Source organism: Nanorana parkeri, unplaced genomic scaffold (assembly GCF_000935625.1).
Source record: "Nanorana parkeri isolate BGI_ZX_2015 unplaced genomic scaffold, ASM93562v1 scaffold589, whole genome shotgun sequence".
NCBI classification, from domain to species: Eukaryota; Metazoa; Chordata; class Amphibia; order Anura; family Dicroglossidae; genus Nanorana; species Nanorana parkeri.
This window is the reverse complement of record NW_017306857.1, coordinates 163,975-190,199: the sequence shown is the minus strand read 5'-3', so window position 1 is coordinate 190,199 and position 26,225 is coordinate 163,975. Positions and strand designations below refer to the sequence as shown.

At 42.1% G+C, this 26,225-nt stretch overlaps 1 protein-coding gene across 1 annotated transcript in view; it reads right to left on the bottom strand.

The window, feature by feature from the left end:
- Nucleotides 1-371: 371 nt before the first annotated feature.
- The window catches only part of B4GALNT4 (beta-1,4-N-acetyl-galactosaminyltransferase 4), a 49,239-nt gene continuing 23,385 nt past the window's right edge, over nucleotides 372-26,225 (bottom strand). The window contains exons 8-20 of the mRNA XM_018562662.1: nucleotides 21,577-21,655; nucleotides 18,437-18,503; nucleotides 16,766-16,906; nucleotides 16,477-16,586; nucleotides 14,411-14,511; nucleotides 14,109-14,182; nucleotides 11,134-12,286; nucleotides 10,264-10,553; nucleotides 7,963-8,116; nucleotides 7,281-7,353; nucleotides 7,043-7,196; nucleotides 3,399-3,525; nucleotides 372-779 (exon numbers count right to left, since the gene is read on the bottom strand). Of these exons, the coding sequence (XP_018418164.1) occupies nucleotides 662-779; nucleotides 3,399-3,525; nucleotides 7,043-7,196; nucleotides 7,281-7,353; nucleotides 7,963-8,116; nucleotides 10,264-10,553; nucleotides 11,134-12,286; nucleotides 14,109-14,182; nucleotides 14,411-14,511; nucleotides 16,477-16,586; nucleotides 16,766-16,906; nucleotides 18,437-18,503; nucleotides 21,577-21,655 (2,641 nt within the window). The 3' untranslated portion in view covers nucleotides 372-661. The remainder of the gene's footprint in view (nucleotides 780-3,398; nucleotides 3,526-7,042; nucleotides 7,197-7,280; nucleotides 7,354-7,962; nucleotides 8,117-10,263; nucleotides 10,554-11,133; nucleotides 12,287-14,108; nucleotides 14,183-14,410; nucleotides 14,512-16,476; nucleotides 16,587-16,765; nucleotides 16,907-18,436; nucleotides 18,504-21,576; nucleotides 21,656-26,225) is intronic.

Sequence of the window (26,225 nt, the reverse complement as noted above, 5' to 3'; positions counted from 1 at the left end):
CCTGAATGAAGGTAGCTCTATATCTTGCCTACTTAATATGGCATGTGGGTACTGAGCTAAAGCTCAAGACTCCAACTCATATGGTCTTCTAATGCTTACTGTAGTTCTATATTGAATGCGTCACCATTAAGCTGGGTGCCTAGCAGAACAGCATGCGATAATGCATGTTGCACTAGCATTACTCTAAGCATATCCTGCTCCGTTAAAGAGTTCATTCAATTCAAGAATGCCAAAATGCCAGGCAACACTTTATAAAATGCAGCATAAAGGACTTTTGCGCAATGCACTGGCAGGAAAAGGACATCGGGAAAATAAAAAATGTATTTTCTCCTGTCCGTGCATTTTGCTGTGTTTGAAAGTACATAGCAACGGTCTGCTGCAAACAAGCGCTGGCAACTTGCATCCAGCTTGTGGGGAAAGACTATTTCCCTTTTCAAGTAGAAAGACTAGAATAAATTATCCCATTAGTCATCTCCTGCAGAGGATCGCAGCCTACTCAGCTCAACCAGAGCAGCCTGCTGTAAAGTGTAGAGCCAAGCTCCGCAGGCTTCTCTGGAGACACCATGGTTATTAAACATAACAGCCAGCCCCTTTGGACAAAACACAAATTGGGGAGGGGCCCAAAAAAGGGACTAAGGTCACAGAGCCATTTGGTGCCACGTCAGTCCTTGGAGGGGGTTTCTTGGCTCTGTGTGTTCCACATCCCTCTCTTGGAGTGATAGTAGTGGAAGAAGTTCCTCAAACGCAGTCGCTCAACTTCAAGCCCATTTTGTAGCACCCTGTAAAAATTCGCAGACAGAAGTTAAGGAGCTGGAAGAAAGCAATACATTACAAGCACTTCCCTAGCATTTTGTCAAATGATTGGGGGGTAAAAAACAAAAAGCAAACAAAAAACAGGAACACAAACCTGTCTAATCAGTGGTTTTAGGTCTCGGACAGACACAAAGCTTTAGGGTCCGGCTTTGAATTCCTGGAGCAAGAATATACAAATTATTGCAGCAGAAACTATAGGTCTCCTGGCAGCTGAACTACGGTATGCAAGCAGCTTGCACCCAGGGGCGCTCATCAGCCTCTAAACGCAGGTAATTGATCTAGGCGCGATTACATCCAAACAAAGGGCAAACTGCTACGGCCACCGTCAGCCTTTCATTGGTTTGTACAGGCTGAGCCGGCACAGCTGCCTGGCAATTCCTGCTGCAAGAATCCAGATTCACAGCCGGATCTTAAATCCTCATGTGAATGCGGTATCTATTAAGAAAGGACACTGACCTACCTTATAGCGACATTCTACACTCTGTATGCTGGTCTCTCTCGGTTTCAAATGGTAACATTTCTGTGCATTTTCCCCTTGTTCACATGGGAGCTTTAATTAAAGTAGATGTAACCCCCTAACTAAAGGACATTTAGTTTGCTACAGCACTGTGTATCATAAATAGCTGCCATTTTTTCCCCACCTTTTTCATACTTTGTTACATATGATTATCTTGTGCAGCCTCATTATAGCCACTTCTTGTCTACATGTGGCATTTCTTAGTTCGAGTTCCCCGGCGGTCACAACAGTAGATCATTCCTGCAAAATGCACCTTGAAATGCCACCCTGTCACAAGAGTGGCTAACACAAGAACAGGAATGTGGAACCTGGTCAGAGTGATGTCACTCCAGAACAGGAACAAGGTTCTTCATGACAGGATCTCCATGCAATTTAATAAAAGTTGTTGATTAATATTAAAAATGACATTAACTTAAGGGTTATATGATATTTCATTGTGTTTACATCACCTTTATTGCGGATGTGTATGTAAAAAAATAATATAATACAATATGCAATCATTTTTAAACTAGAGTTAGAACAAGTTAATCTCACAAAGGGACTACTGTTTGTGACAACGATGGGATTTCCCTCACTTCCTGTCGAGTCTCCAGGAAAGAAAGCAAGGGTGATTTCTCTCCAATAGGAACATGTATACTTATGTCCAACAGAAACCATATCCTTTCCTTACTCCTATCCAAAACCAAAAAAAAAAAAAGAAGAAGAAGAAGGGGGGAGGTTTGACCGGTGCTCCATTTTTTATCTTAATCCTAATTGACAGATTACATTTTAGAATTCTGTTTGGAGTTAAGCTTTAATACAAGAAACTAACAAGTTACACTGCTGTCTCTTTCAGCCATCTGCAGTAAAGGAAATAAAATATAATGAAGTCACACAATGATTTCCAGGAAAAATTAACTGCCTGGAACATTGAAAAGCCAAAAAAAGCATCAGCAGATTACTTGAGTTTCAATAGTATGGAGCTTAGCAATGGAAATTCTTGGGCCCTCACTGTATATCGTTTAGTATCCAACTATATAAATCAATCCTAAAAGAAAAAAAAAAGCTACATTTTATGACTTAACGTCTTAAAGCAGAACCCCAGTGGAAAATTGATTAACCCTTGCAGTGGGGCTACCCACACACTACTAAGGGTTAACTGCTTGTTTTTGTCTAGGGACGGGGAAAAAAAAAATAAAAAAAAGTTACTCACCTGAACCTCTGACAGCACTCTTTCCAGCGATTGACAGTCCCTCAGTGTCCTCAAGTCCTATACACTTTGTATAGAACGGGATGACTCAAAGATCTTAGACCGCTGCAGTGGGGGAGGGGGTTGGGAGAGAAGCTTCAGAAACTGGTCTAAGAGTCGGCTGGCTCAGAGGATCGGGCAAGTACAACTTTTATTTTCTCCCCAGCCTCACTGCAAGGGTTAATAATTTCCCCCTGGAGCTCTTCAAATACTAGGCTGGACTTACTGCAGGAGGCAGGCACCAGGCGCTGGAAACGTCAGTGAATTAAGCCTCTGTCAAGCTTTTACTGCTGTCAGTAACAGATGGCGTGTGACCAATCAAAAACAGGGAAATGGTTGGGGAGAATACCTCCAACTTATGGGGCGTGGTCACACCAGGAAGTAAGGAGGACATCCTTTCAATATGGTGACAAGCAGCAAAAAACCCAACAGACATTCTAACCATTCCCCCAGTATAACCAATACACGCAAATTTTAACACTAGAAAAAGCAGCACAACGTTTGAAGACAGATGTAGTATAAAGCACGGCATAAATAATGGAGCTTTAGGGTCAGTTCACACCAACATTGGAGAAAAGATGCAAGTCACACCAACATGTTTTCTTTTGCATTAGTTTTTTTTTTTTTTTTTTTAAATGTATTTTTTTTAAATTACTTTTTATTTCTTTTTTGCAAAGTGCAATGCAATCTGGTCCACTGGTCCAGTTCACACACATACACCAAACACCCATACATTTTTCGGGTTGCCTTCCCTTGGCACGAGTTGAAAATCAGATGCTATCAGGTTTGGTGTGAATTGGGCCTAAATAGGAAAAAAATAAAAATAAAATAGTGTTGCACCTGTCTAGTAGTTCCCAGTCCTCTCCTCCCCATCGGTCCTTGAACTCTTCTGTATTCATACCGCCAATACGATCAAAATCTGATTTGTAAATCCCAAAAAGGCCAAATCCATTAACTTCCCAATAGCCTGCAGTCATAAAACAAGGCATAAGTACATAAAGAATGCCACAGTGATATACAATCAAAGTACAAATATCGCAGATGACAGCGAGGAAAAAGGATGCTGCGTAGTCAGAAATTTTATAATGGGCTCTTACCATCTAGAGCTTAGGAACCATATATCACATGCCAATATATTTCATTCATTTATACTGCACTGACCTATTCCAAAATGCTTTGGAGAAAAATAAATTCTCCTCTACACAGTGTATTTCAAAGACTTTATTATATTAAAGGGGCACTAAATCAACTCTTTGTGCTGAGCTCAGGAAATTACAGTCAAAACATTACCACTTTTTCTGCTCAAGTCCTAGGTAAATTTTTGCCCGATACTGAAGAATTAAGTGATAAAAATCAGAAGTAAAAAAGTGGACCTGCTGCATGACAGACCTGGTGGTTTACAAGAAATGTATTCTTCAAGTGCACATCGGACAGTGAAATCTAAAGCCTGTCCGGTCAATCTGGATTAACAAACCTACTTTTCTTTTGATGGCCCAAGCTGTACCAATCACACATGAGGTGCTGCTATGCAAGGGACGAATTACAGCCATAGCAGACCAGGACACTCCTATGGGGCCCCTATATAATCTGGCTGTACTTAAGACAGTTTCAGCAGTCAATAATTTATCATACAATTAATATATGCAGTCATGTGAAGCAAGTATACCCCATGTAAGTTGCTGACCTTCAACATTTAAACAATGAGACCATCAGTCAAACAAACAGTGCCTACAGATGAATGCAATATACAAAAAAAACCCACTACCACAAGGTAAATTTGCCTATTTGCAAAAAAAATAATATATATAGGATTGAAAAGGCAAACACATCCTTGGCCTCAGAAGCGGTTATTTCCCCATTTAGCAGAAATCATTTCTATTAGGCATTTTGCACAACTTCCCACCGGTCCCCGACATTGACTTGTTGGTTTCCTTATATGAACTGCTGATTTCAAATCCCCCCCACGATATTTCAATGGGATTCAGATCTAGGCCAGCCTAAAAGCCTCCTTTTCATCTTTTTGAACCATTTCTTGGTGGATTGGCTAGTTTGCTTCATCGAAGATCTATTTCTGGTCCAACTTCAACTTTCAGACAGATGGCCTTATATGCATAAGCACACTGATATGTCGCAGAATTTATAGCCCGTTTCCACCTTTGTATGCGATTAGCATTTATTGTAAAGGTGCAGTGATGATGTACTGCATATGTGTGTACATTTTCATGACTCACATTGCTGGCTTTTTAAACTTTTTAGCAGGCCCTTTTTAGCAGTTTCTCCAAAGTAATCTCAGTCAGATTGTAAAGCAGCTGACCCCCTCCCTATGAGTCATTGTAACAATATCACTGCACTGCCTTTCCAGGTCACAATACACTGTCCAGGGGAAGCTGCCACTAGGAATACTAATGAATAGATTCTGTGTACATATACACAGCAACTGCATATGCCTGCTTCATGTACACTGTGTACATTGCTGGCCCTTTTTTGTTTTTTTAAATACCTCCACAAAAAAGGTGGAAATGGGCTTTAAAGACTGAAAGCTGACCAGGGCCAAATAACATTTCCACCATGCTTCACAGTTGAGGTTCTTTTCCTTAAAAAGCGGTTTTCAGTTTGTGCCAGATTACGGTTACTGTAGCCAAAAACATTTTTTTTTTTTTTTTTAAAAAGATCAGTCCACATGTTCTAGAAGGCCTGATCTTTGCCTACATGTTCAATGGTAAACGATAGTCTTGCTCCAATGTTCTCTCCTGGAACACTTCCCTTGCAGGTTAAATTGGTGCAAAAATCGGTTGGATTATAGATGCATACACTATTGCAAGAACTACCTGCAATTAAATTTTGGGGCTCATGGAGCCTTTTTTTTTTTTGTATCAAATGGTCAACTCTAGACATTTGCTGGGTCAGCCATTCCTGGACAAATTAGCAGACGTTTGATATCTGCCACTTATAGGATTTCCCTTACAGTGGCATGGGATTTAAATAGATTGGAATTATTATTGAGCTTAAAAAAATTGAAAGACTCCTAGGCATCCATGAAATTTCTTTCTCAGGACCTTAGAGAGGTCTTTTGGTCTTAGTTATGATGACACCACACAAATCAATAGGAAAGAGAACACATCAGACCCTAGACATCTGGACAGATTCCACCATTATAAATCCCGAAGCCACTACTAACTGGTTCTCAATCTAGAACGCCAGATTCTAATCTCACGGATTTTAAGTGGTTTAAATGTAGGGGTGTACTTACTTTTTCAAAAACTTCGATTATGAGAATAAACACACCATGTCTATTTTAGGTGTCATTTGCTCACATATAAATCACCTTTATCAGTAGGCAATGTTTGAATGAAGATCTAATGTTTACCTTTTAGAGTAGGTTCATGGGGTGTAGTTTCTCACATGACTGAATAACATAGCCGAGGTAGATTTATCAGTTTATAGGCTGCATTATTAATCAAAATGGCTAAATTGCAGACTTAAAGCATAACTGTACTTTCAGCACAGTTTTCTTAAATAACCCCACTTCCCAAAAGTCTTATGCACCCCCATCCACACTACTAGCCCAGAGGGTCTCTTCTTTCAGGGACGAACCTCCAGTCTTTACTATGAAGAGGCTGTTAACTGTTGAGACACAACAGTCATTGGAATGAATGGAGATTCTTCCACACAAGAATTCTGCAGATGCCGCTGTGCAACTCTACAGGCAATACAGCAAAGACTGACGGCAGATGAGTATAGGACTTAGTATTACTAGGGTGTGGGGGGCATTTGAAGAATGGGAAGCATGGCTGGGAGAGGAGTTAGGATCCCCAAAATTATGCTGTAAGGGTATATCATTTACTCTTGCAGCTATAAATTGTCCCTTTAATTCTCCCTTCTCCTAATCCAAAACCGACTATGTATGATCTCCCACCTTCTAATCCAAAAATAACCATGCATGATCTCCTACCTTAATCTGATCCAAAGATGACCATGCATGATCTCCTACCTTAATCTGATCCAAAGATGACCATGCATGATCTCCCACCTTAATCTGATCCAAAAATGGCCATGCATGAGCTAACTCTGTATGGATATGGTTTGGCTCTATATAGCAGAACAAGAAGTTCTTTGCAGACAGGCATAGCTTCCTCTCATCTTCCAGGAAACTAACAATCAGACAAGGCTTTCTAACTTTTATAATTCCCTTCTCCTACCAAGATCTGCGTATGCATTTTGGGTGATCTGATTTTACTGGTAGCATACTTGATCCTGATTAGTGACTGCGCACTAAAGCTAAAGACAGGCAAGTAACTAGCATTTTCAGGGGGTCAGCAATGGCAGTCTGTTTTACCCATTAAAGGCTTAATTTATGCCAAAGTTGAAAAGAAATTAAAAAGTGCTTTAACTTCCAAGACAGGAAGCAAGGTACAGACACAGAAAGAGGTGGCTGGAAAACACACTGATAGAAAAAGCCATTTAAAGCAGGAATCTGCTCTCACCTCTGGGATTCATAGGGGAGCTACCGCAGCTCAGCCTCATTACGATGGGAGCAAAGGCCAGACGCCCCTCCACACAATGCTTTCTAACACTGTCCAGCACTGATAGAGGGAAATGTATGTGCAGGTCACACAGGAACACAATGCTATGATTGTCCTGGAAAACATACACTCATTTATAGTAGAGCAGTGATATGCATGAAGATTCATAGATATTCCCTTAACAGCAAATGTCACAAACCTGTATAGTGTCAACTCCAGCTTGTAGCCCTGCTGCCCGCTCAAAATTTCCACTTCTCTTCAGGTAACGATAGCTGGAGGAGGAAACTGATGGTAATTAATACAGGTGGCTTTGTGAATTATCAAATAAAGAGGCTACAATCTGCATTCTGATAGACATCTGCAAATAAAAGCAATAGCTTACACTAAGAGGTGCACCAAAATGGAATTTTTAGATAAACTAGAAAATAAAATAATTGGCAGGCTCAAACCAAACCCAAAAATTATTTTTCTAACCTTTACATTTTTTTTACATACAAGCTTATGTAACTGCTATGTAACCAAAACACTGTAGAACAAGGTTTTCTTCCAAACCGGTAATGCATAAATATTTCAATGGAGTTGCATCTGAACAAAATTCTGAAGCGACTACTACAAATGCAATCTATATTTGCTAAAAGGGATTATCACTGTATATCAGACCTCTAAAAAAGAAATACATGGCTGTTTAATGCCTTGTGATTAGAGTAACCATTAAGATAAGGAAAGGGAGATATGGAGAAGCAAAGCTGTATATTGACTTGCCAAGTCATAATAATGTTTTTCAAGATAGGAACATGGTATCCTGCCAAATAAAAAATTCAAGATGCGCTTCTAACATGCCAACACTTGTCAAATAAAGAGAGCTACAGAAAAATGGGTACCTTGGCAATTTAGCACGGTGCAAAGCCCGCTCTACATCCATATCATCGCTGTCATAATCCACCAAGATGAGACTGAACTGGTCATCGTGGGTCTTTAAGTACAAAAACTCAAGATCATCGATCAGTTGTTGCACCCAGCGAGCCTGGTTCTTCACTGTAAAACCCAAGAAGACATAAAAATCATTACAGCACTGCAGTTCTAATTCTCTAGCACAACGTATAATCAACATTTAAACTATACACAGTAGGAAATTATTTTAGAGCTGTACCTCTGGAACCAACAGCTGATAAGAGGATTGTGGTACAAATATATTGATAAGATTGGATACTATAACAGCATCTGCAGACAAATACAGCTGTAAACCGTATGACCCAATCATTACTGCAAAGTGTGGGACCATGGATAGTGGTAGTTTGTTCTAATTAGCTGGACGTACACAGTTGGATACATACAGTAGTCCACAAAAAACAAACAAAATTACAAAGTCCATCGAGTTCAACCAATGGAAAAAAGTTACTCACCTGATCCTCTGAGATGACTGGCTCTTAGACCGGTCCCTGGAGTGACTCTCCCTCTTTGCTGCAGTGGTCCAAGGTCCCCGAGTCATCACATCCAATACACAGTGTATTGGATATGAGGATGCCAAGGGACATACCATTGCTGCATCGGAGGGGACAGGCTGGAGGGAGCGCTGGCGTTCTGGGTTTTTTTGGACCCTAGGTAAAAACAAGCCGATAACCCTTGCAGTGGTGTGAGGTTAGCCCCACTATAAGGATTAATAAAATGTGTGCCTGGTGTTCTTTAATGAATCTCTAAGACTAGCTGCTCTTGATGCAGTTAGGGAAATCTGATGGACATATAAAGCCCAATCAAAGTGCCTGTCCTCATGAAGCATGTTAACTGTTTATTGTGAAAGGAAATAAACTCCCTGCAAACATTGGTAGATAAATGGACTGTAGGCGTATGGTGTAGCAGATTCATCACAGTGGTGTCCAGTAAGGTTGGCAAATTTCTGGGGAGGACTTCAGAAAACGGATCAGTCTAAAAGGTGCCCATACATCGTACGATAAACGTATGTGATCGACTTTTCGTACGACAATGGCAAGGTGTATGGGTAGTGTGCAACTGCCAGTACTGTACAATCGTACGACTTTTGTCTTTCCTGCATGTTCGGAAACTTCAGTCGATTGTACGATTTTTGCAAGGTTGGTGGCGTTTCCGTACGTCAAAAGTCGTACGATTAACACTGCTGATGTGCAAACGAAAATACAGATGTTTTTTTTTTTTTTTTAACTACAGCGGATTGAACCTTGCAATAATCAGGGCAGGATGGGGCCGCAGTACGACAATCGTACGACGGTTCGATCATCGGACGAAAAGTTCCGTACAACAATCGGAAGGTGTATGGGCACCTTCACAAGGCACCAATGGACGTGGTGTTGAGCAACATACTTATGCTGTGATTAATCTGCTACACCATATGTGGATGTTATAGGCTTTTATCTACCAATATTTGTGAACAGTTTTGTTCATCTCCTTTCCAAATAGTGAACGTGATTTATAATGGCAGGGTGCTTTGTTTTACGCTTTATACTTCAACAATGTTAAAAACATCCCATTGCATATCTGCTGCTGTTGAAATCATGCAATGGATTACAATACACAAAACCTTGTGTATTAATGTGCCTTGAGGAATTGTCACTACTGGAGATCCCAGACGTATGGTCAGTGGCTAAGAGTGTATTTAAAAAGGGACACTCTACAGTTACTATTAAATGTTGTAACTGTAACTAAAAAAAAAAAAAAAATGGAGAACAAAAATGTAATCCATTACATCTCACCAGTTCTTAGATGTTGCTGCTGCATTAGTTTTTTTTCTTTCCGATTTCCTGCAAGTAACACATTTCCTCTCCTATAGTGACAATACTCATCCACTGTACTGCATCAATGCAGGAGCAGGGTTGTCCTCCTAGGAAAGGACCACAGATCCCCCCATAGCTATAACCTAGGGAGGAGTGGTTTTAGTGGAGCAAAAAGGGAGGAAGTTACTTTCACTAGATTTCTGGCAGGATTTTTTTTTGCACTAATGGAATACATAGAACACCTTTAATGGTATATTAACAGATCAACCGGCACCCTCACAGTTAGGGTTTATATATACTTTAACATAAAAGTGCTATTCTAAAGTCTAGCCTTCTCCAACCATCACACATTCTCAATTGTAGAACATAATGACAAAGAATATAGGACTTTGTTGATAAAGGAAGGTTAGAGTACACATCTACAAAACACAAACTCACCAGGCACCACAAAGTGTACTGTGGCACGAGGGTTCCAGGTCAGGCTGACAGGCCGGCAAAGGATTGGCTTAGTGAAGACAGGAGGGCTGGGAGAAATTTCAGGTGGTTCTGCAGGGGGACTTTCATCACTATCACCTCCTGTACCCCGGTGGATGAGGAGATACACATACTCTGCCAGCCTCACTTTCCTTCTGCCTCTCTCTTCAAGCTCCAATTCTAGAAGGTACCGGTTACCCCGAGCTGAATCCCGACGCTTCTCCATGTTGATTATACGAAGCAATGTATATATGCTGTAAAGAGGTCACAACAGAAATTTAAAGAATGAGAGGAACCAAGGAGGTTTGGCAAAAACTTAATTATGGAAAGTAAATCTTGCTTACTACGAATACAAAAAACACACATTCCCAATTCACATGATCTCTTCCAATCATTAAAAAGACAGCAGAGAATTTAAAGTTGTCAATCAGGCAGACTTTGGTAGACTTACGGCAAGGTATAAAGAGCAGTAAGTAACAAAGGAAGTGAATCCTGCATCAGTAATGAAGACCTACGGCAGCCCCCGTGTACCCAGACAAAACATACAACTACAGATGGGGGTTTTACGTCATTTTCAGGCCTAAAATGTGGAATATAACATGGGTGCAAAAATTGAAAAAAGGGCCTCAGTCATGAAGGGGTTAATATCAAGCTGACCCAATCCTACATCTGCCATGCATGAAGTCTGCCAAGGTTACAGTGATGGTAGATGGCTCCCAAAAGAGCTTTGATAACCAAGGTAATAAACCAAGTGGGAGTCCGAGTTTAGACCTGAACAAAACAGCATTTGTAGAACTTAAGATTTAATGCAATACAGAAAAGCACATCACTCACCCTCCATTCTTCTCATTGAGCTTGTCCATGTACTGAGCCACCACATCCACTGTTTCAGACTCTGACAGCTGCAGGTTACCACTCACATTACAGCGAAGGTCATTCCAGTCTGACCTTAGCATCTCAAAATCAACATTTCCAACACTAAATGTTCGCTGCCAGTTAATGGCATCCTCTGGCCACATCTGTCTTGGCTCTGTGTCCTCATAGCTGTAGTCCTTTAGTTCTTCTGGTGGAGCTTCTGAAGAAATGAGAGGAGAGCCACCAGGAAGACTAGGTGAGGTAGGGATGGGTAGTCCTGGAATATCAGTCTGACCATCCCAGCTAAATAGTCCAAGTTCTGAGGTATCAGGTGGAGTCCAGGGTCTGGACAGCCGTCCCCCACGTGGCATTTTTGGGGGTACAGGGATATGAGGGTGCTCACGGAGTCTGGATGATCTGTGGGGTTTAGGTTTAGGCAGCAGCATTCCTGGGAAGACTTGACCACGAGTCTTTCGAACTCCAGAAAGTAGTCGAGTCACATAGACTTTGTCTAGTTCCTGTTTTTCTGAAGTCACAGATTTTTCTTTTGATGTATGCTTCACGTTTCCCTCTACTGTGGTGACCTCCAACTTGCTTTCCTTGCTAGGACTTTCTGCTACATTTTTGTGCTTTTCTAAAACATCTGATCTCGCATACATCACGTGTTCTTCCAATTTCCCATGCCGGTTTTTAAACTCTGCCTGTTCACCTTTGTTCCTGCCCCCAGACCTACCTCTGAACTTTGCTTTCCTGTCCAATCTTCTCTCTTTTGCCTTATGCTCAGTCTCACTTCCTTCTCGTGCTCTAAAAGCAGACTTGCCCCCTGTGGCTATAGGATCAGTTGTTGTTCCTTGCCCACCCAGTAAATGTGTTATTTTCTTCTTATGCCCCCGGCGAGTTGCTGGTGGACTTTCCCTTGGTGCCCACAGCAAGGACCGAGTTCTCAGTGAGGTCTGTGTGCTGTCATTTATTATAGTCATAGAAACATGGGAATCATTAAACAGGACATCATGGTGCCCCTGACCCTTAATGCTGGGTGAAGTGGGGTCACCTTTCTCCTCTTCCCTTTTTTTCCTGAGTGACATGCCAGGTAACAGTGCCCCTTCTTCATCTTCATCATTATCCATGAAGTCTGAATAGAAATACAAAATCAGAAAACAAAGACTACAAAAAAAAAAGCAGAGGTATAAAGCACTTATTTGATGTGTCGAAGATGTGAATGTTCGGATAACTAACTTTTTTTTATCAATATGCCAAAAACTATACCATTTGTAAGTCATAATGCTCTGCCCAGGTATTCCAGAATGTCCTCATTGACCGATCATGTGCCCAGGTATTTTGGATAGTGACCAGATGAGATCAACTAGGTCTACATCTGTAAAATTGTTATTGTTACGGGGCAAGCCTGTTGTAATCAATTTTAGCTTTAGGCTGAATAAAAAAGTATCTTCAGGCAAAATCTTATTTGGATAAAGTTGGCAAGGGTTAAACCCTCAAGTTTTTATTGATGTCCCCATTGGGGAGATTCGCCCCTCAATTCGTCCTAGTGGCTATCGTTGCCGAGAAAAAAAAGTGAGTGGAAATCCCCAGAAGAGGAGGAGATCTTCCAATTGAGACACTTATTCTGGGGACAATGGTCTAAGAGGGGCATTCCTCTAACTCCTTGGTTCTCAACTGGTGGGTCGTGACCCCGTGTTCAGTGGGTCGACACGTGCCTTCCACATTCCTAGGCCTGCTCAGCCTCCCTCTAGCGCAGCACTGTCAGTTCGCGTGCCAAGCAGCCATTCATATGCTGCTCGGCTCCGAGTGTCAGCTTAAGGTGGGGTGGGCTAGAGCTATGGCCACAACGGAGCTCCATCCATACATGCATTGCTTACAGCTTCCTTGCATGTCCTGAAGAGGTGCCTGGAGCGGAGTGTCTGGGTCCTGGCACCTCTACAAGGCATGCAAGGGCACCTCTACAAGGCATTGTACAAGCAAAGCCCATATGGATGGAGCTCCGTCACAGTACAGCAGCCCACACTGGACCCCAGGCTGAGGATCCACTCCAGTTCTTGTAAGGTAGGGAGACTGGACGGACCTAAAAAAAATAAAAATATGGTGTGTATATGTATGAGAGATTGTGTCTGTGGTTGTGTGCGTGTGTGTCACTGTTTTGGGGGCCCTTTCACACTAGTACAGTGCGATTACCGCACTGTACCATGAAAAAACACATACTACGGTGTGGGAGATGTGTTGCGTCGTCATTCATTTGAATGGCACCTCGAACGCACCTCCATCCACAGTTCAATCGCCCGCACTGAAAAGTGCAGTACCGCAATGCTGTGCAACTTGGGTCACAACTTGAGAACTATGGGGTAAGTGTTTTTCCCCATAGTTCTCTTTAGGGTCACGGGAGAACCTATACTAGCGTCCTCCCATAACCCAAAGCTCAGTATATCGCGAGCTACAGCTGGCGGTATACTGAGACCGGCGCAGCCGTGACGGATCCCGACAATGCTGTCCAGATCCACCCAACTACATGAATGACAGCTGGCTCTGCCTATCTAGAGGCAGAGCCAGCTGTACCTAAATGTGGGTCCTGAGGTTACACAGGTTGAGAAATACTGCTCTAACTCCCTTTTGCGATTCTGGGATGGGAAAATTACCCCACAGAAAAGAAAAAAAAAAACCAGACAAATAAAACCCTAAACCTGCAAATATTTTTCTTAAACATATTTATACACCTCATCAGAGCAAAGTTGTACAATGCTATACTGCATTTGTGGATATTCCGGAGATCTTCTTTAAAAAGTTACCCGTGAAATGGATAGTCTACTTATACGGTAGCCGATAATCTAATCCTGCACTCGCACAACCATGTAGAGAACATGCACAAGACTGAAAGAGTTTGGGGTCACTGCCGACAAACTGATTTGGTTAGAGTGCAGTGCAAAGGGCTAGGTTATACTTACGTCTGTTAAAGAACAGGAACGGCATCTGAGGGGATTCATCGTCATCCATCTTCATGTATTTATAGAATCCAAACCTCAGGTAGAAAAACACTCAACATAAAAAAGCTGCACTGTTGGTCATGAAACGATCAGGAAAACATGCCTACAATGGGCTTAACTCACTGAGCTATAACACATGTAATTTGCCATGAGAATTGATCTTTTCAACAATGTGATTGTTACCTTCCGCTCTCATTGCTGAGAAGAACGATTGCAATCACAATTACAGCTTAGGGAAGGGAGTGTTTAGGAAGTGCACTTACTTCTCTAAGTACACTGGAGACTCACGATAGAAACACTTGTTTTCGGTTTCCATATGGGTCAGGCGGGTGAAGTCATTGGGGTAGACAAAAGTAAGGTATACCTAAAAACAGAAAATGGCTTATAAGCAGATGAAAATGCAGATACATTATTTCAAATAAAATTTAATGTGAATAAAATTTAATTAAAGTCTCAAAGGTCTGTATGCCATTTCAAATGCTAATTAAATCACTTCCGATGAAACAGCTCCTTGATGTTTACATTTTTTAGTTTTCTGCAGAATCAGCTGGTCCCTGAGCACTGGCCCCGATATCCTGTCTAAAGGTGGCCATACACTTTACAAACATCGCAAGACCTTAGTGATTTGCGATGGTTGTAAAGTATTTTAAAAAACGTACGATCTGCCCATCTTGGACAGGCAGATTGTACTCTCGATCATCGCAAGCCCGCCCCCATTGAGTGGCGGGCTTCCGATGACCGCAATGCTGAACAGGCAGTGTGCGCGAGCGCACACCGGCCCGGTCGGCATTTGTCTCCCGAGCACCGTTCAAACCAGCCGAAAATCGTACGATTTTCTAGCGTGCTCCCTAGACAAAAGTCGTGCGACCGTACAGTAAAAACGGTCGCACGTCTTCCATACACTTTGCGATTATTGTACGATCGCTGGATTTCCCGCGATTATCGTGCGATAATCGCACAGTGTGTGGGCACCTTTAGAGTGGCTCCTTTCCCTTGCAGGGTCCTATGGAGCCACCTTTGTGTGTGCAGATAAGCGGTGTGCGACTCTACAAACACAGAGGCACAACAAGGCAAGTCACTGCCCTGTTCCCTGCTAGTATAATACTGGGCAATGTACATTTCCTTGATCTGGATTCATTACTGAAATTTTTTTTGAGTTTACTAACTACTTTAAACAAAAACAAACATGTGTTTAATCTGATGCCCATCTAAGGCTGCCCATAAACTTAGCATTTTATCCGACAGCAAATTGGCTGAAATGTTCAGTGTGCAGCAAAAGGTCGATTACTCAAATCAACTTTTGTCGAAGGAACTGGGACAAAAAAATTCAATAAAAATAGAAATATTAACAGTCCATCAGCTCGTCACTGTTCGGATATTTTGACAGGAGCAAACACTGGCTGTCAGAATACAATATGCACAGTGGGTGATTAGTCTACCCATGCTGTTAAGCGTGCAGGCTGAACGCAAAAAAAGAAAAATCTAATAGTGTGTGGCCAGCTAAAAGACAATCCTATTGGCTGCCACGGAGATTAGATGAAGAACCACACATTACAGTCTGTATACGATTGGAATCTGTAGCTTTACAACTATATGCAACTTCCTGGAGTTGTAAGCATCACAATAAAAGAATCTAATGAAATGCACGTTGTCTGTCTTTTGACAATCAAGTGACATTTAATACAGCAGCAAAAAAATGAAACATGGGCAACATTAGCGTATATAAAGGTATAAAAGATACAACATGGTATATTTCCCTCAAGTAGCAGACATGTGGATAAGAAACAAAAATTTTAAAAAAAGGGTCCTTGGAAAAGTCCCCTGGGGGCTGTTCCTGCCGCTGATTGCTGTGTAACAAGACATTAGACAGAGATGGTGTACCAAGCAGCTTGGTACCGTGTGATCACATTATCGTAGTGATTTATAAATTAATGATCGAATAAATGACTCAGCATTCACAGTGAGCTTTTTTTTTTAACCCTCAGAAAATGGCCTGGTAATGAAGGGGTATTACAGGTTGCTACTCAAGTGACTAAATAAGCACTCATTGGGCAGCGCGGTCAGGTGACCAATGAGAAGCAATTCTGACCACGCTGACCAATAAATGCCCTCCATTTGCACGGATAATTTTAAATACCTAGTGCTTTTTTCTATTTTCTCCAAATTCACCTGGGAATGTGGAATTACCCTTTAAAGATTTAGATGTGGTATACTAACAGAAAAGGTTATACAATGGGGTCCCCTTTCAATCACTGGAAAGGTTCAGATTTACAGTCGATATCAGATGTGTTCTTTTTCAGTCAGTCATTCTAATTGTGCATCAACTTACAAACTGCAGGCCTTGATAACGTGCAATGGGGAAGTCCTTCACCACATATGTAGGATTGTATGCACAAGGGACCAGCACATTCTCCACCCTGGATTCCTCAATCATTGGAGCTAGAAAGAGATAAACATATCAGACACTGCATTCCTCAAAGCCAGTGGTGCGCTACACAGCAGGACAGGAATACAGCAGACAGCTGAGTTAGTCACTCAACAGGTTTGAACACGTTTGCCCTGATAGGCAAGGGGCTCCTTCCAGCTTCCATAATCTGCTTTACATCTGGCATACTTACTCATATGAAAATTGTCCCGAGGGTCTGGTCTCAAAATATCGACTGCAAGTTCCTCCCTCCCCAATGCCGGACGGTGGCTAGCAACATTGGAAAGAGTGCGTGGGATGTGGGAAATCTCATTCATCTTAAAAGAAGTCTCATCTATAAACAAGAACACAAAAAACCCCAACAGTAAACCTTTTTAAAAGTTTGCCAATTACATACAACCTATCGACATCTTTTTATTCATGAACTAGTACTAGTATTACAGTCTACATGTATGTGCAGATGACCTAGCAGACCTATAGCAAAATATGTACTTGGTTACTCAAAATTTGGGTTGCACAATACAATTTAGTTTACAAAACAGCCCAAACCCATATATATTTTTCCCCCCATCATATACAGTTACATGACCAATACCGAGGCAACAGTCACCAGTCTCCACCAGGGGACTGAAATCAGAGACTGTTCAGGCAAAGCTGCCAAATCAGTTCTAGTGTCACAATTTCCTAATACGCGCCCCTCCAAGATCCATGGTACTGGAAGAGACCTCATTTTCATTATGACAAAGGCCATATTGACATTTGTGAGATCCGGTACGGTGCGTGAAGTCGCATGTTAAAGAGGACTATTCATTTTAGCAGTCCTGAAAATGACAAGCAACAGAAAAGTGCCAAGCAGCTATTGCATTTTAAAGAACTCCAGCCAAAACTTTTTTTTTTTTTTTTTTTTTTTACAGTTTTTAAAGAGTGAAAATTATAGACCATCGGTCACATCATTATCCCTCAACAGGAACACAGACACAAAACACCTGGCTAAGGTTTTAATCCTTTATCAGCCTACTAATGTACTTCTATAGTTTAAAGCATATCTCACCTGATCTTTGGAGCAAGCTTACTTTTAGACTGGTCCCTGGAGCCTCTCTTCCCCCATGCTGCAGCAGTCTAAGGTCCTATAAATCATCACGTTCCATATACAGTGTATAGACGTGAAGATGCCGGAAGCAGACAGCCTGCTCCGTGGTTTGGGTGACTTTTAGCACTTGGACAAAAACAATGAGCACTTAACCCTTGCAGTGGGACTACCCCTGCACTGCAAGGGTTAAGAACACTTTTGCCTGGAGTTGTTCTTTAAAATGTATTTACACTTTCAGTCAAATTTGAGAAACCCCCACTATAAAAGCTGTGTGTTCCCATTCACAAAGCATACTTAAAAAATGTTTTACAAATATTGCTTACCTTTAGTGGTTTCTAAGCAGGGTAATACATAGGACATTATGGGCAGCTTCTATTGCATTGAAAAGATGTCAATATACAGATAAGGGACAGACAGGAGGGACAGTGCATGGACATACAATGTCTTGAGATATTTAACCCTTCGTTTGAGGCTTGCAAAACTAGTGCATAGCAAGCAAGAAGCAGGATTTTTTTTTTTAGTCCTGCAGTTTTCAGTAAAGAGCGTTAAAGTTATGCTATGTGAATGAGAATATGTAACAAATTTAAAGTAGGTGTTATCCCAATTTAGCTGCAAACGTGGAAATACAATATATACATAATTGGAAACAGATATTAAAATAAAAAGGTTAAAAATATAAAAAGCCTAAATACGGAAGTTAGTATTTTCCTTGCTATGGTTGCTGGCCCTTCAAGGAAAAGATCACAAGCTAAACAAAAAACACCACATTTCTACCTGTATAAAGAGACACGTATGGAGAGTCCACAATCTCAAACTTCGTGCCTGGGAGAGCGAGACGCCACTAAATTAGGAAAAAGAAATAAGGTTTTACAGGTACGGTGCTTGTAATTCAGTTTACTCATATACAACCTTCCATCACATTACTAAAAAATAAAAAATGAATCGGGATTTTTATGGATAAAAAAAAAAAAAAAAAAAAAACCACAAATGAACTGCATAAAAACAAAAAGCTTACAAAGTTTAAAAAGTAATACACCTAACCTGTATTGTCACGACTCAAAAAATGCTATAGAGTCTGCATTTCTGCAAATGCTGCTTTGAATGTAAAAGCGCACGTCATAAGATTTAACTGCCAATGTGACTGATGGGATGCAACAGCTATTTCACTTTTAAAACATTGTTGGGTGTGGGGGAAAACTGTTGTACTCATGGTAATATACTTTACTTGAAGACAATTGAGGGACACAGGAAGTCTCAACTTTCAAGTTTGTCGCCTACAGGACAGGTCACTGGCGAAAAATAATAAAACAAAAAAAAACCACCACAACACACACACCACAGCAGGCTAGCCTAAGATAACCCCTCCTACTATGAGCATGCTTCCATTTTGTAGCAAAGCAGTACCAAGGACATGATCATAAACACAGGAGGGGTGGAACCAGTGTTCCTCAATGGACTCCAAGAAAAGGATTTTACAGAAAGTCCCATTGAGGGACAAAGGCAAGTCCTAACCTTGAAAACATCCAAAAGCATAACAGTCATATGGCCGAAGCTGGAATCAAATGAGACTGCAACATCCATCAGGTAGAACATTGTAAACACAAGACTAGGTGGCAGCCTAAGATAGTAGCATGAAACTTGAAAGGAAAAGGTTAGAACCCTAACCTTAAGACAAAGCTTGGATGATGGTCTGCCTGAGCCACCTAAAAAGGAAAAAGAAGCTTGCAGGGACAATCCAGAACAAAAAGGATTCAAGTCTTCTTGAAAGGAGTGCCTGTGAGATAGACTCTCACAAACGGAACCACATCTGGATATTTAAAAGAGAACTATGGGGTAAGTGCTTTTCCCCATAATTTTCTTTCAGGTCACAGGAGGACATACTATCCTTCTCCTGTGACCCCAAAGCTCAGTATATTGCAGGCTATTGCCCGCGATATACTGAGAGCGCCACAGCCGGGACAGATCCTGTCTGGATCCACCCAGCTGCATGAGTGACAGTTGGCTCTGACTATCTTGAGGTGATGCAGATGCCCCCTTTTGGTTTGGGAAGAGTGGACAGGTTGGAGCAAAATCCTTGAAAACCAAACTGTGACAGGATCTGAGGCAATGACACCTTGGTCCAGAAGACCAGATAAAGTTTGATGGAGATCTGCTAATCTGTGCAATGAGAGAGAGGTTGGAGGTAAGAAAAGGAGGGGGACTGGATCGAAATTTCAGCTTGTATCCCCGAGATAGGGGGTGGGCAACATGGAGGGCACAGGAGAGGAGCAAAAAAAAAGTGAGAAGACTGGTATGCATGTCCTGTCACAGTTAACCTTACCAGTCCCCAAACGTGCCAGTGTCTCAATAGGCGATGACGGGGGAGGGGGGTTAAAAGGAAGCAGGCCTCAATCTCAACTTGTAAAGCTACTGAAAAAGGTCCATTTTAATGTGTTTCCAAGTCTGCACGAATACATTTCTGACATAATATAAACAGTAAAATAGTTTGGAAAATCTGACTTGTCAGTAAAAGTTCCTGTCAAATGACCGAGCCTAGGCTAAAATTATGTCATCAATCTGATCTGGGCAAGAGGAAGCATTTTCTCAGTCTCCTCTCTAGACCTCAGACAACAACTTTGCTATTTTAGCATGTCACAAAGCAACAGGCTGCAGCAGAGAGCTTTTCTGGGTTAAGACAATTTTTAACAAAACCAAAAATCGCACAGGCACCAGGATTGACTGTATATAGTGGTGTCATCTCTGAGCCAGCATTCCAGTCCAGAAGTAGATTCTGAACCTGAATGATGCCTAAACAAAGATGGCTTTGGCCTTCTGGAGAGTCAAGCAGATAAGCATTGTCAGGGGGGAGTACTGCGATTCTGTAAAAGGTAATAATCCTAAAAGGTTATACCTAAAAGGGTTATACATAGCATGCACGCACTTAACATGTGAAAATAAAATTGATGCTTGTTTACATAAAGGCCTCCTCTATTAACGGAGCTTAACATCAAAGGGATTCCATAGGAACAGATTTGAGGCCTAACGCAGGTAAGGGGCGTATCTGCCGCAAGGCAAACAAGGCGCTTGCCTTGGGCGGCACTTTCCATGGGGGTGGCAAAAATGCCGCCCCCAGTCAGGCAAGCCGGGCTGCACAGAATTTGGCAGCCTCAGCTGCCTAATCCAGCAGGAGAAGGAGGCAGAGTTGGAGGAGGAGGCGCAGATCCAGATCCCCGTCAGGGGGTGGAAGAAAGCCGGTCCCAAAGCTTCAGTCGGGTGCGCAGGAGGCCAGGACCTGGAAGTGCCAGTCGAGTGGAAGAGGCACTCAGTGGTCCAGTGGTGGAGGCCAGGTCCAGCAGCAGATGCAGGATAGTGTCAAGTGGGCTCTGCAGGATCTGGTGGGCTCCACATGGTCCTAGGGAGGCTTGTGCAGGATCTGTGGTGGGCTCTGCAGTGTGCAGAGCCCACCACAGACTTTGCACAGCCCCTCTGAAACCCTGCAGAGCCCACCACAGACCCTGCAGACTCTCAGGGGGGCTTTGCAGGGTCTACGTGGGGCTTTGCGAATTCTAGGGGGAGGGGAGGTGCTTGAGTTTTGTCTTACCTAGGGCAGCCCCAAACCAAAATACACCACTGATGCAGGTACCTCAGAACTACTGTTAGCTTTGCCACATTTTGGGGTAAAATAAATAAAAAAATAAATAACAAACGCGCAACTTTACCACAAGTATATTACATTAACAAAAACAGTAAGCCACCTTGTGTACACTTTCCAAGTGCTTTGTTAAAAAAAAAAAAAAAAACACAGGGGAAAGCCCACAAATTAAAAGGTGGAACATGCTTTAAAGCAAAAGATATCGATTTCAGTTTTCTTTAACATTACCCCCAACCTTGAGGATTGCCCTCTGCCAGTTTAATGAACAGATGACTGTACTCACTGCTACTTCCACGTGATCCGAGCCGTGGTCGTCTTGCTTGTGAAGTAGCTCAAAATAATAGCGTCTGGAGCTCATCAATCTGCGACAGAAATAACGAAGATTCACATCAATACAGAACAGAAAACAACATTGATCACCGTCTTTGAGCACAAATTGTATGAACCTTCCACACAGCAGTTACATGACATTTACCAAATGTGTAGCTCAACCAAGTCTACTGTGAGGGGGCAATTATGTCACTTCAATAACATCAGAGCTTCTTAATACATAAATGGATTTTCCACTTCTATCCACTTCTGTGGAAACTGGCTCTGCTTAAAGTAATACATTGAAAGATTTTGTTTTGTCTTTGTTGTGCCCAATCATAGTAGAGAAGGGGGCTACAGATTTACTTTATTTTTTTAAGATACAGGGCAACCTCCCAATAAGCTGTTTAAAGTATATGTAAACCCAATCTGTCTCATATGCTGTAACCACATTGACTGTACTTCCAAAAGTCATTTTAAAGAAGAATGCTAGTTAAAAAGGCATTAACCCTTGCAATAGGGCTATTCCCACACTGCAAGGGTTATCTGCTCATTTTTGTCTAGGTTCAAAAAAAAAAAAAACCTATACTCACCCGAAGTGTCGAGCCAGCCAGCTGTCAAAGCGCTCCCTCCAGCGTCTTTCCTCCTACGCTGCAGCGTTGAAATGCTCCTCAGCGTCCTCACATCTATACACTGACTAGCATGTGATGACTCAAGGACCCTTAGACAACTGCAGAGGAGGGGGAAGAGAGGCTGGAAGGACCAGCTCCACAGTTCAGGCGAGTACAACTTAAAATAAAATGGGGGAAAAAAAAAAAAAAAAAAAAAAAAAAAAAAAGGACCAGTTAAACTTTTAGGTGCAGGGATAGCACCACGCCAAGGGTAAATCATTTTTCCTGGAGTTCTTCTTTAAACCTTTTTAAATCACTTCCTGTTATTGGGTGACAACACTCTGTCCCCATCTCCAACTGTGCTCCTGCTTTGTCAGCTAGTTACACAAGCCTATGGTGGTAACAGGTATTGTCCACTTGTCACCATCAGCAAACACGACCAAGCCACCTTTTTTTTTGCATGAGGTCCCCATTTAAATCCATACCACACCCCTAACTAGGATTGGGATCTATTATAGATTTGAGGGACCACATGTAATTTTTTTTTACATTTACGACTGGAGTGCCTTGAGATTTTGCATGCTTTTAAAAAGGTGGCATGACTGAATAAAGAATGAGAAACACTGTTCGGGTTTACCAAAATTGCAGTGATTTTTTTTTGACCAGCAATCACTGCTGCCACTTCTTGAGGTGGCAATCTCCCTGCACCAAGCCCTAGTGATGCTAAAGAAAAAAAACAAAAAAACCCACACAAGATATAAAATGCTGTACCAGCCCACACAAGCCTGGCGCTGGAAACGAACAGACCCCTCTGATCGGCAGTCATTCCTTCCCCACAACCCAGCCAAGGGTGCTCAGTCTCTCCGGTCCTGGCCCTCGCTGGGCACTGAAGGAAAGGGATCCAGCACACCCCCTGTCAGCACAAGGAGGATTACTGGTGGCCACAAACATAAGGCAAGACAAATAAGCACCCAGATCTGCCCCACTCAAAAAAAGCTTAGCTTGGTCCATTAAAAAAAAAAAAAAAAAAACCTTCCAGGGCAACACCACATGGAGGCTCCTCTAGCGTTCTGCGACGCACTCCCCAGTTTGACCAAGGAAAACACAAAGACAGAGGGACTGGAGAAGAGGTGGGCCTTTTAAAAGAGATTGTAGTTTGCAATGGTAGTTTAGCACACACAGGCTGCTCCTTTCCAAGATAACAGAATATTTGTTGCCCTGCTCTTTTACATTTCTTTACAAAGTCATATATTAAAGATGAACTTGTACTGGAAATCATTAGGAGGTAGGAAAGTACATGCACTGAAAGCCAGATAAAAAGTCTGTCAGGGAATTTGAAGATCTCTCGTGCGTATCCTCTCAAAGCATCCGTATGACTCACATAATCGGGTTAAGAGGATTGAATGATTGGAAATAATACCTGGGCAAGGGCAATAGACAGCAGCAGAAACTGGAGAATAGTAATAAGAGCAGGGAGGGGGGCCAGGAGATAAATCCACTGCGTTTCCAGCTGGGCTGTGGGTACAGTCTGCTTAGAGACTGGCACGGAGGCTCATTAATCGTGGAATCGGATGCTCAGATCACAACTCTTCATGCAGAGATGGACATGGAGGATTTACACCTTTGCAGCAACTCTGCAGGCACAGGAGACCGGGAAGAGGGGAGCAAAATGGATCCAGTCAATTTTGGCCTCGTTGTGATTGATGTTAGTGCTGAGAACACAGAGTCTGCTGTTGGCATCAACCACCACCAACTTATGATAACAGAAGAGACAAAAGTCAGCTGGAAGGAAACAGGTGACATTTTAGAACACAGCAATGACATAACTAGCGTAGATGGGGTTGATCCTGCAGAACTGGGCATTACTGGTTTAAAATCAAGGAATGCATTAACAGAGGAGGAACAGTCTTTGCAGCCGGGGGAAACTGTTCTAAATGTGGCAGCTGGAGAAGTGTCTCTAGAAACAGATTCCAGGGAGCCCTCAGAAGATGCTGCAGATATGAACACTGAATCAAGTGAGTTACTGCTTGATGGTGGATCCTGGGAACACATCACAAACTGGACAGAAAACAGCACAGACCAAACCGAGAACAGCATGACGGAGGATTCCAGTGATTCATCCACATTAAGTGCAGGTTCTCTAAATGTAACCACTGGTGACACTAACCATTTACAAAGTGACATGTGGATGAGGCAACGACAGTTGATTGAGCAAGAGCTGCGCACTGATGAAATAAATTTGCTGTCTTGCGATACCTTATCTCCAGGAAGAGACTACATGGAAACATTTGACTTGGAAACGATCAGTATGGTGCCAATGGAATCGCTGCACTTGTCCTTAGTAAGCGACAACAATCTTCTCCTTGGTGCAGGACCTTCATCTCTGCACTCAATGAACTCGGCCATAGCAGGTGCTGACTGGCACATGGGTTCTGTGCCTGTCAAGTGCCTACAACTGGGTGCAGTGAATGTTGCTTCATTGACACTTGGTGCAGTTGGCATTAGTGTAATCCCTATGGTGTCAGCTAGCACAATAGATATAAACCCTTTTACGGAGAGTATCGGGAGGGTGCCAATAAAATCACTTGACTGGGAGACAAGCGCAGCTTCTGAGAACCTTGCTACAACCTATGCAGATCATGTGAATGTAGATTCCATAACTCCAGAAGCTGTAAGGGAACGCTGGCACCCTCTAAAGGATCGTCTCTATGCTCTGGGAGAAGCCTTGACAGCCCTTGACAAGAAACTAGAAGGATTCTCTCCACGCCTTCAGGAAGCAGAAACACATCTTAATGACATGGAGTGCTCACTTACCCAGCATTCCATGCACATTAATGACATTATAAATGAGAACGCTGCCTTGGCACAGCGTATCCTGCAGCTAGAGGAACAGATGAGAGGAGAGAAGCATTATATGCATGACAGGGAAAGTGAAGAGAATGCTTAAAGACTAGAGCTGCATTGTATACTAGAATTGTACTGGTACTTAAATATAAAATAAATAAAGTAGTGTATATCTAAACAAGCAGAAATGAGCTTTAAATGGGACAGAGCAGAAATTGGAACAAAAATGTGGGGTAGCTATCCATAGGAGGTCAGATTTTTTTGCTTCAATTCAAAGATGAAGCTCAACTGATTGCTATGAGTAATTGCTTGACTTGTAACCTGTTTTTGGTAACTCCAAAGACTGATATTTGACAGCTAAAACAACCTACTTTTTAGAAATGTGGTGTACAGATCATTAATCCCTGGGGAGGAGGGGGTATTAGAATGAGAAGTCTTTCCATCACAAACTCCCATGCCTTTCAAATAGTAAAGGAACTGTAGTGATGATGTGTGTATTTGTGACTCCTGGATCTTTGTAATCAGCTTTCCAGTGAATGTCCAGACAGATTTTGGTTTTCTTTTTCTATACATTTTGGATAGAGTAGGAGTGGCTCAGAACGCTTATCTGATTTTTACTGGTATCCAGTGCTCAACCCTCACTTTGTCACAGTAAGGGCCTGTTCACGTGACGTCCGTTTTCTGTGCTGACCTGATCAATACGCTCCTGCACTAAAAATGCATCCCAATGTATCCCTATGTGTTTTATGGGCTACAGTTCTCACGTGCGCAGTCCATTCAGGTTACCACAGAAAAAATACTGCCATGTCACATTTTGTACGGTCAGGTAACGCAAAACGCGTCAAAAACACACTGCAATGCAACTAACATACTGACAGCCCCACTCCAGCAAAAATATATATATATATATATTTTTTTTTTACTGGAACGCATCAAAAAACACGGCCAAAACACACAGCACCGCGTCTGCAGATCCGCACCTGAAAATCATGTGAACAGGGCCTAAGAGCAGATACATTAGATACATTAGATACAAAGTGAAGGAAGGAACATGTGCAACAGGGATGCAGCAATAAAAAGCTTGCGTTGTAAAACAGTGAAAATATGCAAACCTGTAAAAAGGTGATGCATTAAAGTCTTCTGACTCATCAGTTTAGACTTGAAGGCG